Raw genomic sequence first — 13,802 nt, 5'->3', positions numbered from 1 at the left:
TTATTCACAATTTCCAAAAGATTCAGACATTCAACCTCATTGAAGAATATATATTTTTAAAGTGGCTTGAGGGGCTGGTAGAGATTACAAGCCGTGGAAAATCCTCTACAGAGGCCACCCCTGGGTGGCATCACGGAGACTGTGAGGTCCCGGGAAGTGAACACAAAGCCGTGATAACGACGGTATGCAAGGTGAAGGTATGCACGTTTTGCACCCACATCAGCCTATTCGCCTACGAGGCGGTGGGGCAGGAACGCAGGAGTGGGCGGCACCGCCGGACGCGGCTGCACCGGAGGGCGGGGCTGCGACGGAGGCAGGGCTACACTGGGGGGCGGGGCGAGCGGCGGGCCGGGGATTTGTGGCTGGTGTGGAGGGTGGGCGGTGTTTGCGGTGCCGCCTTCCAACCTCAGCCCTGGGCGCTCCGCGGGATTAGCCGGCTTTCTGAGCAGGCCGGTTCCTGTCCGGCCGGGAGCCACACTGACGCCCTGGCGCAGCGGCAGGCGCAGCCGCCGCCGCCGCCGCCGCCATCGCGGGCGCAGACATCGCCGGGGCCGGTGAAGGTGGGCGGCGTCCACGGCGTGCCCATGGCGCTGCCCGGGCGCCGGGCCCGCCTGTCTTCCCCCGGGACCAGTCGCCAGTCCTCAGAGACGCGCGAAGAGCTGTGGCGCCGTCTGTTGGGCCTCATCGAGGGCAACCGAGTGCTCATCTTCAGCAAGAGCTACTGCCCCCACAGCACGCGGGTAGGCGCGGCGGGGCGGGGCCTGTTTGGGAAATACAGTGAGAGCCTGGGGGAGACCGGGTCGTCTGGAACCCCGCTGGTCCTTCCTTCTGCTCCCCCGGACCTCGGACCGGAGCGATGCCCGTTCCACTCTCGGAAGGATCCCGACGAGGCCCAGCGATAGCTGGGCGGGACAGAACTCGGCCCCTGTGTTCCGGGGTGGTTTACATGAAGCCAGTATCAGGACCTTTTGCTCTGTGGGAGAGGCGGCCACGCGAGCCGGGCTCCCGGAGCTACCGCAACCGCCTAGACAACGCAGAATTGTTCTGGGACCGCGGCCTGAGGGGTTAACCGCTTGTCCTTCCCCTCTGGTCGTTAGCCTGATGTGGGCTTACTTATCAACTGTTTATCCAGAAGAATAAAATATTTCTAAAAAGCGTACAACTAGAGGCCACGACTTGGGAATACGTAGTAGACTAGAGCTGAGGGCAGATCCAATTTCCTAACTGCTTGACCTTGACGAGGTTACGGAACTGCGCAGCCTTCGTTTACACATTTTGTAAAATGAACGCGAGGAAGGGCGGCACGAAGTGATGTGATTTCAGCTGTATTTCATAATACTTAGGGCTAACTGGGAATCAGCATTTTTATGGACAAATTTGTTCTGAGTTTTGAAAGTAACCCACTTAGAAATGAGCCTTCGGAAGACCATCTGAATAATAGGGACTTTTAATATTTTTAATTATACTTCTCATTATCAGAAAGTTGAAATGGAATATGAAAAAGCATAAACTATAGGGTAGTTTCATGAAATTATAGGCTTTTCAAATTTATTTTTAAGTTCCCATTGCTTTACATATTGCTTCATAAACCATGCATATACATCTTAAAGAATAAAGAAACTAGTACTCTGCAAGCCTCCTTGGATGTCTCTTCCTAATTATATTCTCTCTCCTTAGAGTGAACCACTATCCAAAATTTCTTGCTTTTCTTTGCATTTTTACCAAATACACATATACTCCTGAAAATATTTTTTTCCTTTTGACCTGTTTTCTACTTTATGTAAGTAGAATCATACCACATCTTATTGATTCTGCTGTTTCTAGAAAAAAAAGCAATACAGCTATGCCTATTCTTACACACATCTTTCAGTGCATATGTAACACTTTAGAATAAATATCTTGAAGCTGAATTGCTGCACCACAGAGTATACATGATTCTATCTTAACTAGGTGATGCCAAACTGTTTTACACAGCAGTTTTAGCAATTTACTCTCCCATTGGCAGGGGGTAACAGTTCTCCTTTGCTTCATGTTCTTGTCAACAGTTGATATATTTAATTATTGCCTGCATTCTGGCAATTATGAAATACTTCATTGTGGCTTTAGTTTTATATTAACTGATGAAGTTGAACATCTTTTCATGTGTTTATGGGTCATTTGCGGTTCCTCTTCTATAAACTTTCGGGCCTTTTGCTTTTTCCTCAGGTTTTTTTATTTTTGTACTGATTTGTACATATTTATATTTTGGACATTAATCCTTTGGTTATATGAATTGGGATATCTCCCAGATTTTTTTTTCCATACTCTTATGGGATCTTTTGGTTCACTGAAGTTTGCAGGTTTAATGTAGTTGAATCTATTACTCTTTTCCTTTAAGGTTTGTTAAAGGAGAAAACCTTTAAGGTTTTTTGTGTCTTATTTCAGAAACCTCTTTCTACTCTGAGGTCACTAGGATAGTGCTTTTCACACTCATCTTCTTTATTCTTCCTGAACTTGATGCTGACAATGAGTGTGGATCCTTTTCATTTTTTTCTTTTATGACTTATCAGTTCTCTCTGCTTCATTTATTGGGGAGTCCATGTTAATATGAATGCTCTCACATATGCATTGGTCTTTTTCCAGGCTTTGTCTCCTACCTCCATTTTTTTTTTTTTAATTAATTTTTTTTCCATTTTTTAATTGTTCTATTACAGTTGTCCCATCTTTCCTGCATTGGTTTTCCCTACCCCACCAACCTCACCCCTCTCCCACAGTCAGTCCCCACCCTGATGTCCCTGTCCATGGGTCATTTACATTAGTTCCTTGACTAGACCCTTCCCTTTCTTTCCCCCCTTTACCCCCTTCCTCCTCCTCTCTGATCACTGTTAGTCGGCTCCTTGTTTCCATGCCTCTGGTTCTATTTTGCTCATTTGTTTTGTTCATTAGATTCCTGTATTAGGTGAGATCATATGGTATTTTTCATTCGCCGCCTGGCTTATTTCACTAAGCATAATACTCTCTAGTTCCATCCATGTTGTCCCAAAAGGTGGAGTTCCTTCTTTCTTTCTGCTGCATAGAATTCCATCATGTAAATGTAGCACAGTTTTTTGATCCACTCATCCACTGATGGGCACTTAGGCTGTTTCCAGCATTTGGCTATTGTAAATAGTGCTGCTATGAGCTTAGCGCTGCTAAGTTCTTTTGAATTGGTATTTTAGGGTTCTTTGGGTATAATCCTAGTAATGGAATAACTGGTTCAAAAGGCAGTTCCATTTTTAGTTTTTTGAGGAAATTCCATACTGTTTTCCATAGTGGCTGCACCAGTCTGCATTCCCACCAACAGTGCAGTGGGGTTCCTGTTTCTCCATATCCTTGTCAGCACTTGTTGTTAGTTGATTTGTTAATGATAGTCATTCTCATGGGTGTGATGTGATAGCTCATTGTGGTTTTAATTTGCATTTCTCTGATGATTAGTGATGTTGAGCATCTTTTCATATGTCTGTTGGCCATCTGTATATCCTCTTTGGCCAAATGTCTATTCAGATCCTTTGCCCATTTTTTAAATTGGGTTGTTTGGTTTTTTTTTTTTTTTTTTGGTGTTGAGTTCTGTAAATTCTTTATAAATTTTGGATATTAACCCCTTATCAGACATATAGGTGGATATGTTCTCCCATCCTGTGGGTTATCTTTTTATTTTGTGATGTTTTCCTTTGCTGTACAAAACCTTTTTAGTTTGATGTAATCCCATTTGTTTATTTTTTTCTTTTGTTTCCCTTGCCTGGGAACATATATCCCATAAAATATTGCTACAAGCAATGTTCGAGATTTTGCTGCCTATGTTTTTTCTACAGTTTTTATGGTTTGGGATCTAAAATTTAGTATTTGAACCATTTTGAATTTGTTTATGTGTGTGGTGTAAGAAGGTGGTCTAGTTTCATTTTTCAGCACGTATGTGTTCGATTTTTCCAACCCCGTTATTGAATAAACTTATATGTGCTTGCTTCCTCTGTTGAATATTGATTGTCTATAAAGGTGTGGGTATATTTCTGGGCTTTCCATTCTGTCCACTGATCTGTTTGTTCTTATGTCAGTACCATGCAATTTTGATTACTATGGCCTTATAGTATAGTTCCATTTTAGGTAGTGTGATTCCTCCAACTTTGATCTTCTTTCTCAGGATCACTGTTGCTCTGTGGGGTCTTCCGTGATTCTAAATAAATTTTTTAAATGTTTGTTCTAATTTTGTGAAATACACCATTGAGATCTTGATAGGAATTGCATTGAATCTATTGATTGCTTTGGGAAATATGGACATTTTAATGATCTTAATTCTTCCCATTTATGAGCATGTTATGTGCTTCCACTTATTTGTAACCTTTCTGTTTCTTTCTACAGTGTCTTATAATTTTCCGAGTATAGGACTTTTACATCCTTGGTTAGGTTTATTCCTAGGTATTTTATTCTTTTTGAAGCACTTGTGAATGGAATTGTTTTCTTAAATTCCCCATTAGTTCGTTATTGGCATATAAAAATGCAACTGATTTCTGGATATTAATTTTGTATCTTGCTACTTTGCTGAATTAATTTTTCAGTTCTAGTAGTTTCTTGGTGGAATCTTTGGGGTTTTCAATGTACAGTATCTTGTCATCTGCAAATAATGACAGTTTTACTTCTTCCTTTCCAATGTGGATGCCTTTGTTTCTTCCTATCTCATTGCTGTGGCTAGCACCTCCAGTTCTATGTTGAATAAGAGAAGTGAAAGCGGACACCCCTGTCTTCTTTTGAATCTTAAGAGGACCGCTTGTAATTTTTCTCATTGAGTATCATGCTGACAGTGGGTTTGACATATATGGCCTTTATTATGTTTTATATGTTCTCTCTAATCTGACTTTGCTGAGAGGTTTTTTAATCATAAATCATGCTAGATTTTATCAAATGCTTTATCTGCATCTATTGATAAAATCATGTAGTTTTTTATATCCTTCACTTTGTTTATGTGGTGAATTGTATTTATTGACTTTGCAAATGTTGTACCAACCTTGCATTTTCAGAATAAATCCCACTTGATCATGGTGTATGATCTTTTTGATACATTGCTATATTCGGTTAGTTGATATTTTGTTGAGGATTTTGGCATCTATGTTCAGCAGGGATATTAGCCTATAATTTTCTTTCTTTGTAGTGTCTTTATCTGGTTTTGGAATTAGGATAATGCTGACCTTGTACAATGAGTTTGGGAGCCTTACCTTGTCTTGAATTTTATGAAATATTTTGAAAGAGAGAGGTGTTAGTTCTCCTCAGAATGTTTGGAAAAACTTACCTGTGAAGCCATCTGGTCCACAGTTTTGTTTGTTGGGAGTATTTTTTGTTACTGCTTCAATTCAGCAAGTGTAATCTGCCTATTCAGATTCTCCTGATTTCATTTAGAAAGATTGTATTGTGGGCAACCATTCCTCATGGTTTAAGGAATTGTAGACCCGGCCTGAGCATGACGAGCCGCTAGCTTTCTGGCCGCACTTGTCTGTAAGTCTCAACATAAGGCTGCGTGCGGAACATGACTGTTAACCACTCAGAGGGTTGCCAGGGGAATTAGATCAAAAAGCGCTTATTAAGCTCATTGTGCTTTAAAACTTACTCTGCTTTCCTTATCAGCAATGTAGTGTAAGCTATCTTTAGCAGGGAGTGTATGGAACCCTGCACCTGGTCCGAATGTTTTATAGACCTTGACTCTAATCAGTCAGTGTGACTCCTGAATTAGTGTATGTTATCTGTTACTGTAAAACACCTGAATATAATAGACAGTTTATGAATTTTAACCTTGTATCTCTCGTATGTATCCTCCTCAATAAAAGACATGAGGAATGAAGGTTTGGCTGCTGGTCTCCACTAGAGAGACAGTCACCTTCCTTCCCCCAGACGTAACAAAGTGTCCTGGGTAAAAGTTTGTTCCGCCGTGGTCACGAAACCTCTGCTGGGTAGAGCAACTTCCATCTGAGCCTAGGGTGTGTGTGGCACCTCCACCATATTGTATGTTTTTAGGAATTTATCCATTTCATCCAGTTTGTCCAGTTTGTTGGCAGATGGTTGTTCTTAATATTTTCTTACAATCCTTTGTGTTTCTTTGGTGGCAGTTGTTATTTCTCTTTCATTTCCTCTCTTTTTCCTTGATGAGTCTGGTTAAAGGTTTGTCAATCTTAATCTGTTCCAAGAACAAATGCTTAGATTCATTGATCTTTGGCATTGTTTTTTTAGACTATTTCATTTATTTCTGCTCTGATCTTTATTATTCCTTCCTTCTACTCACTTTGGCCTTTTTTGTTCTTTTTCAAGTTCCTTTAAGTGTAAAGTTAGATTGTTTATTTGGGCTTTTTCTTGTTTTTTTGAGATAGGCCTGTAATGCTATAAATTTCCCTTTTAGGATTGCTTTCCCAGTGTTTCACAAGTTTTGGATTCTTGTGTCCTCATTTTCTTTTGTTTCAAGGTGTCTTTTGATTGTTGTTGACCCATTCATTGTTTAATAATGTTATTTAGCTTCCATGTATTTGTGTATTTACCAGTATTCTCCTTGTGATTGATTTCTAATTTCATAGCATTGTGGTCAAAGAAGATGCTTGATATGATTTCAGTCTTCTTAAGTTGTTGAGACTTGTTTTGTATCCTAATGTGGTCTATCCTAGAAATATCCCATGTGCACTTGAAATGTATGTATATATTCTGCTGCTTTGGGGTGACATGCTCTGAAGATATCAGTTAAATCCATTTGATCTAGTGTGTCGTTTAAGACCACTCTCTTGTTGATTTCTCTCTGGAAGATCTATTAATTGAAGTCAACAGGGTGTTAAAATCCCTGACTATGACTGTATTTCTGTCAATCTCTCCCTTTCTGTCCATCAAGATTTTCTTCACTTATTTAGATGCTCCTATGTTGGATGCGTAAATGTTTACTAGGGTTATGTCCTCTTGTTGGATCTTCCTTTTATCATTATGTAGTGTCCTTCTTTGTCTCTTACTATAGCCTTGGTTTCAGATTGTTCGTTGTGGGATATAAGTACTGCTACCCCACCGCAGCTTTTTTTCCATTCTATTTGCATAAAAAAATCTTTTTAATTCCCTTTAGTTTTAGTCTGTGTGCATCTTTTGATCTGAGATGTGTCTCTTGGAGGCAAAATTTATATTGGTCTTGTTTTCTTACTCATTCAGTTACCCTATGTCTTGGTTGGAGTGTTTAAGTGATTTACATTTAAGATGATTATTTATTTTATTTTATTTTTTAGGAGGGGACCCCTGCTCTGTAACAATTTCCCTCTCTCAGACTTAAGATCCTTTATAATCTTATAAAGGACAATGGGCAAAGGTCTTGTGCTCCTCTACCTGCTTCAAGCTGGACATGGTCATATCCTACCTACTCTTGGGTCTAGAAATCCATAATAAGAGTGGGAGTGTGGAGGGGAGGGTGGCCTTCCCACATGGGGAAGAATCTTGCAAAGTCCAGGTCAGTTGGCTGTCCCAGGGCAAAGGCACGCTTGGTTTAACAAACTGGCATCCTTCTTGTATTCTGGGGGCAACAGGTTTGGCAACAGGGTTAAAAGGCATCATTAAAACCATAACCACTAGATGACAAAAGGCAGGGATTAATTTTTCAATGCCCCAGGTTAGGAAAAAACAGGCTTCTTTGGAGGAAGATGTGCAAGGCACATCACACCTGTCCAAAGCCCTTTGCCCACTATACTTAGTTTGGGCTGAGGGGAATATTTTAGGATTTCCCCCTTATCAGACCCATGGGCCCTTTATGTCCAAGACATTAGGACAGAAAAGAGAAACCAGTTTTAAAGTGAAGCCCACAGACCACCTCATACTTTACCTGCCCAACCACTTAGTTCAGCCAAACCATTGAGTCTCAGGAGGCAGCAATGCAGAAAGGATTAAGTGAGGCCTATACTTAGAGACAATCAGTCTGGTAATGAGATCATAGGCTTATGCCCTATGAAAACAGAACACACATGTTAATTTATGCAATATAACTCATAAACCAGTCTCTAAATCTGCGAGACTGCCTTACTGGTAAGACATCCAGTTGCAGGCATTTGACATTCTTCCTGTCTGTAAATTAAGCATCTTTGATGATGTCACAGACCTAGTTCAACTTTTAAATGAAAACAAACTTGAAATGAAAATAAACTTTAAAGACAGTTGGCTGCACTAGTTTATAGTCTTACCACAGAACAATGTGATTTTCCTTGAATCACGATTTTTCTCCTTAAGATTACCCTCCTTGTCATTAAAGGGACTGCATTAAGTCCAGTTTTAATTTATTTTGTTCATTTGCATAAGCACACAAGAGCAGCAAATGATCACATATGATCTTTAAGTCTGCTTTGCTGGAACTTACACGAGGAACCTTTAGGTTGACTTTCAGTCTGCCCTTCAGGGCATAGAAGCTGAGCCACATACCTGCCATCTGGCCTTGCCTGTAAAACTCATGCTTTTCCAGGTCTTTCAGGTTTTCTATAGTGCCTTAAGGTTCCTTCTAGCCATCTTTCAGGAAAGCAACTTGTGTTCCTGCCCCGGAAACACTGCCATGAACTGCACAACCAACCAAGGTACCTGACCTTTTCCCTCATGGGCTTTTATTACCTTTGAAAGTAAATCCCAGTTCCTCAGCGCTTTTTGGTAACAACAAGAGCCCAGGCATGCCTCATTTAGGCATGACATCCAGTCAAAATCATGGTTAACAAAACCTCTATTAACAACTGGTCTTGTTAGTTTTATGCAGAGAACCTTATGTCATTACTTACTTCTTCAGAATGCCAAATTCTGGAGGGATCTGGTAGGGAGAAAAATGTACCGTGTGAAGGAAAATCCGTGTCCTTCAAATATTCACTAAAATTGCATTTCCATACTTTACACCTTCTTTTGTCCACTCTCCTACAAGTGAAGTTTTTTTGGCCTGGGGCATGGGGTGGCATTTGCTGGTTTGCTTATTTATTTATTTATTTATTTATTTATTTATTTGCTTTTATTTTTATTTTTCTCCCCACTAAAAATTTTTGCTTATTTGTTTTCCTATTGCAATTGTCCCACTTTTTCCCCATTGCTTCCCCCCGCCCTGCCCACCCCTTCTCCCACAGTCAGTCTCCACCCTCTTGTCCATGTCCATGGGTCATTTATACATGTTCTTTGACTAGACCCTTCCTCTTCTTATCCCCCTTTTCTCCCTCCCCCCCTTATCAGTGTTAGTCTACTCCTTGTTTACATGCCTGTGGTTCAATTTGCTCATTTCTTTTTGTTGTTCATTAGTTTCCTATACTAAGTGATATCATATGGTGTTTGTCTTTTGTTGCCTGGCTAATTTCGCTAAGCAAAATTATCTCCAGTTCCATCCATGTTGTCGCAAATGGTAGGAGTTCCTTCTTTTTTTCTGCGACATAGTACTCCATTGTGTAAATGTACCACCTTTTTTTGATCCACTTATCTACAGATGGACATGTAAGATTGTTTCCCGCACTTGGCTATTATAAATAGCACTGCTTTGAATATAGGGGTACTAGATTCTTTTGAATACATGTTTCAGATTCTTCCAGTATAATCCTAGCAATGGAATTGTGGGTTCAAACGGCAGTTCCATTTTTAGTTTTTTGAGGAAATTCCATACTGTTTTCCACAGTGGCTTCACCAGTCTGCATTCTCACCAGGGTTCCCTTTCTCCACATCCTTGCCAGCACATGTTATTTGTGGATTTGTTGATTCGTCGTCGGCAGCCGTCCGTCTCGAGAGACGATGGTGTAGCTTCTTAAGAGTCTATCTGCACCGCCGAGAATGGCTGTGCAGTTCGACTTGGGAGTGACATGGTATCTGTCTCCTCCCGTGTTAAATCGACATATTGCAATGATGCTGGAGTGTCCTCTCCAGTGAAGCTGAAGCTACAGAGCCTGGGCAGGGTGATATGGAGGGTCTGCTGTTGCCCATGCCCGTCCATCTCGAGAGACGATGGTGTAGCTTCTTAAAAGTCTATCTGCACCGCCGAGAATGGCTGTGCAGTCCGACTCGGGAGTGACACGGTATCTGTCTCCTCCCATGTTGAATCGACATCTTATGATGACGCTGGAGTGTCCTCTCCAGTGAAGCTGAAGCTACAGAGCCTGGGCAGGGTGATATGGAGGGTCTGCTGTTGCCCATGCAGCAGACCCCCCCTCTCTTCGCAGCTGAAGGGTCCAAGGGAAAGACGGAGTCAATACAGCTTGGCTTCAGGTGCGCCGCAGGAGTTGCTGGTGTTGACTACAACGTCAAACCGCCTTAGGGACTCCGGCTCCGGATTTTCTGTTGGGGTTTACTCCCTTAGCCTTTCCCCTGAAGAGGTATGCCGCAAGGCAGCGGGGATTTGTTGATTATGGCCATGCTAACCAATGTGAGGTTGGTATCTCATTATGGTTTTTATTTGCATCTTTCTGTTGGCTAGTGATGTTGAGCATTCTTTCATATGTCTGTGGACCCTCTGTATGTCCTTTCTGGGGAAGTGTTTGTTCAGTTCCTTTGCCCATTTTTTTATTGGGTTGTCTGTCTTTTTGGTGTTGAGTCATATACATTCTTTATATATTTTAGAAATCATTTCCTTCTCTGAGGTATCACTGGCAAATATATTTTCCCATATGGTTGGTTCCCTATTTATCTTGCTGAAATGTTTTCTTTTGCTGAACAGAAACTCTTTAGTGTGATGTAATCCCCTTTGTTTATTCTTTCCTTTATTTCCCTTGCCTTAGGAGATATATTGTTGAAAATATTGCTACATGGGATATCTGAAACTTTCCTGCCTGTGTTTTCCTATAGGACTTTTATGGTATCACTCCTTATATTTAAGTCCTTTATCCATCTTGAGTTTATTCTGGTGTATGGTGTAAATTGGTGGTCTAGTTTCATTTTTTTACATGTCCCTGTCCAGTTTTCCCAGCACCATTTGTTGAACAGGCTCTTTTCACTTCATTTTATGTTCCTTCCCCTTTTTTTTCAAATATTGTTAGCCATATAGACCTGGGTTTATTTCCAGGGTCTCTATTCTGTTCCATTGATCTATATGTCTATTCTTATGCTAATAGCAAACTGTTTTGATTACAGTCGCTTTGTACTGTACATCGTTTGATGTCAGGTATTGTGATTCCTCCTGCCGTGTTCCTCTTTCTCAAGATTGCTGTGACTCTTTGGGGACTTTTTTGGTTCCATATAAATTTTTGAAGTATTTGTTCTAGGTATGTGAAATATGTTGTTGATATTTTAATCGAGATTGTGTTGAATGTATAAATTGCTTTGGGTAGTATGGACATTTTAATGATGTTGATTCTTCCCATCCATGAATATGGTATATGCTTCCATTTATTTGTATCTTCCTTAATTTCTTTCTTCAGTGTTATGCAGTTTTTTAAGTGCAGGGCTTTTACCTCCTTGGTTAAGTTTATTTCTGGTACTTTATTTTTCTTGTTGCTATAGTAAATGGGATTTTTTTCTAGTTTCTATCTGTGATATGTTATTGTCGGTGTACAGAAATGCCTTTGATTTCTTAATATTGACCTTGTACCCTGGTATTTTTCCGGATTCACTTCTTATGTTGAGTAGTTTTTTTGTGGAGTCTCGGGTTTTCTATGTACACTATCATGTCATCTTCAAATAAAAACAGTTTTACTTCTTCTTTTCCAATTTGGATGGCTTTTATTTTTTTTTCTTTTCTGATTGCTGTGGCTAGAACTTCTAAGAGTATGTTGAATAGGAGTGCAGAGAGTGGATATCCTTGTCTTTTCCTGATCTTAGGGGGAATGCTTTCAGTTTCTGTCCATTGAGTATGATGTTGGCTTCAGGTTTCTCGTATACAGTAGTCTCTCTCTATATAGCATTTCTCTTATTGTGGCCTCACTGTATTGTGGGATTTTAAAAATATTATATTTAATTATTATATTTAATTATTTATCGCGGATTTTTCACTATATCATGGGATTTTGCAGTACTGTTAGAGTTACATAGATTTAGAGTGTAGAATATGTTTAAGAACATAAGTAGTGTTTATAAAAGTGTGGAAAAGGTTAATAAGGATGTGGGAAAGGTTAATAAGGGACTGGGAATGGTTTATAATTGTGTGGGAAGGGTTTATAAAGCCTTAAAATATATATAAATACTGAAATAAATGTAAAGTTCCTACTTCGCGAATTTTCACCTATCACGGGGGCATCTAGAACTTAATGCCTGCGATAAGTGAGGGAATACTGTAAGACCTTTATTATGTTGAGGTATGGTCCCTCTATTTCCATTTTGCTGAGTTTTTTCATCATAAATGGGTGTTCTACTTTTTCAAATGTTTTTTTAGCATCTATTGTTACAATCATGTTATCTTTATCTTTCATTTTGTTTATGTGGTGTATTACGTTTATTGATTTTTGAATATTAAACCACCCTTGCATCCCTGGGAATAATCTCACTTGATGCTGGTGTATGATCTTTCTAATGTGTTGCTGGATCCGGTTTGCCAATATTTTGTTGAGGATTTTAGCGTCTATGTTCATCAGCAATATTGGTCTGTAGTTTTCTTTCTTTGTTGTGTCTTAACCTGGTTTTGGAAATAGGGTAATACTGGCTTCATACAGGGAGTTTGGAGTCTTCTCTCTTCTTGAATTTTTTGGAATAATTTGAGAAGAAAAGGGATTAGTTCTTTCCTAAATCTTTTGTAAAAATTCACCTATGAAGCCATCTGGTCCAGGGCTTTTGTGTGCCAGGAGTTTTTTGATTACTGCTTCAGTTTCACTCTTTGTTATCCGTCTGTTCAGGCTTTCTGCTTCTTCTTGATTCAGTTTTGGAAGAGTATTTGTTTCCAGAAATTTGTCCATTTCATCTAGATTGTCAAATTTGTGGTTCAGTTGTTCTTGGTAATATCTTACAATTCTTTGTATTTCTCTGGTATCAGTTGTGATTTCTCCTCTTTCATTTCTGACTTTGTTTATTTGGGTCCTCTCTCTATTTTTCTTGATGAGCCTTATTAAAGGCTTGTTGATTTTGTTTTATCTTTTCGAAGATCCAGTTCATGCTTTTATTGATCTTTTGAATTGTTTGTTTGGTCTCTCTTTAATTCTGCACTGATCTTGATGATTTCCTTCCTTCTACTCGCTCTGGACTTTTTTTGTTTTTGTTTCTCTAGTTCTTGTAGCTGTGGGGTTAGTTTTTTTATTTGAGATTATTCTGTCCCTTTAGGTAGGCCTGTATTGCTATGAACTTTCAGGACTGCTTTTGTTATATCCCGTAGGTTTTGGATTGTTGTGTGTTTATTATCATTTGTTTCCAAAAACTTTTTCATTTGTTCCTTGATGTCATTGTTAACGCCATCATTATTTAATAGCATGTTATTCATTCTCCGTGAGTTTAAATGTTTTGGGTTTTTTTCCTTGAGGTTGGTATCCAGTGTCAAGCTATTGTGATCTGAAAAGATGCTTGATATAATTTTACCTTCTTGAATTTGTTGGGGTTTGTTTTGTTTCCTACCATGTGGTCTATCTTTGAAAATGTTCCATGTGCACTTGAAAAGATTGAATATTTTGTTTCTTTGGGGTGAAAAGTTCTATATATATCAATTAAGTTCATTAGATCTAGAGTGTTGTTCAATGCCTCAATATCCTTGGTGTTTCTTTGCTTGAAAGATCTGTCCATTGTTGACAATGGGGTGTTAAAGTCCCCTACTATGAGTGTGTTGCTATCTATATCCTTCCTGAAGTCTTTCAAAAAATTTCTTATATATTTGAATGCATATATGTTCACAAGGGTTATATCATCTTGATGGATTTTTCCCTTAGGAA

At 39.6% G+C, this 13,802-nt stretch overlaps 1 protein-coding gene across 6 annotated transcripts in view; it reads left to right on the top strand.

Annotated features, from left to right (window-relative positions):
- Positions 1 to 373: 373 nt before the first annotated feature.
- TXNRD3 (thioredoxin reductase 3) overlaps positions 374 to 13,802 on the top strand; it is a 94,973-nt gene continuing 81,544 nt past the window's right edge. For 4 of the 6 annotated variants that reach the window (XM_090285886.1, XM_090285889.1, XM_090285888.1 and 1 more), the window contains exon 1: positions 519 to 740. In XM_090285886.1, coding sequence (XP_090142012.1) covers positions 585 to 740 — 156 coding nt within the window. In that variant the 5' untranslated portion in view covers positions 519 to 584. Of the gene's footprint in view, positions 741 to 13,802 lie in introns of all 6 variants that reach the window. The other 2 variants (XM_090285890.1, XM_090285891.1) reach the window with 2 other exon arrangements.

The sequence above is a fragment of the Furipterus horrens genome, unplaced genomic scaffold, assembly GCF_987537825.1.
Source record: "Furipterus horrens unplaced genomic scaffold, mFurHor1.1.pri manual_scaffold_8, whole genome shotgun sequence".
NCBI classification, from domain to species: domain Eukaryota; kingdom Metazoa; phylum Chordata; class Mammalia; order Chiroptera; family Furipteridae; genus Furipterus; species Furipterus horrens.
This window is presented reverse-complemented; position numbering and strand designations above follow the sequence as displayed.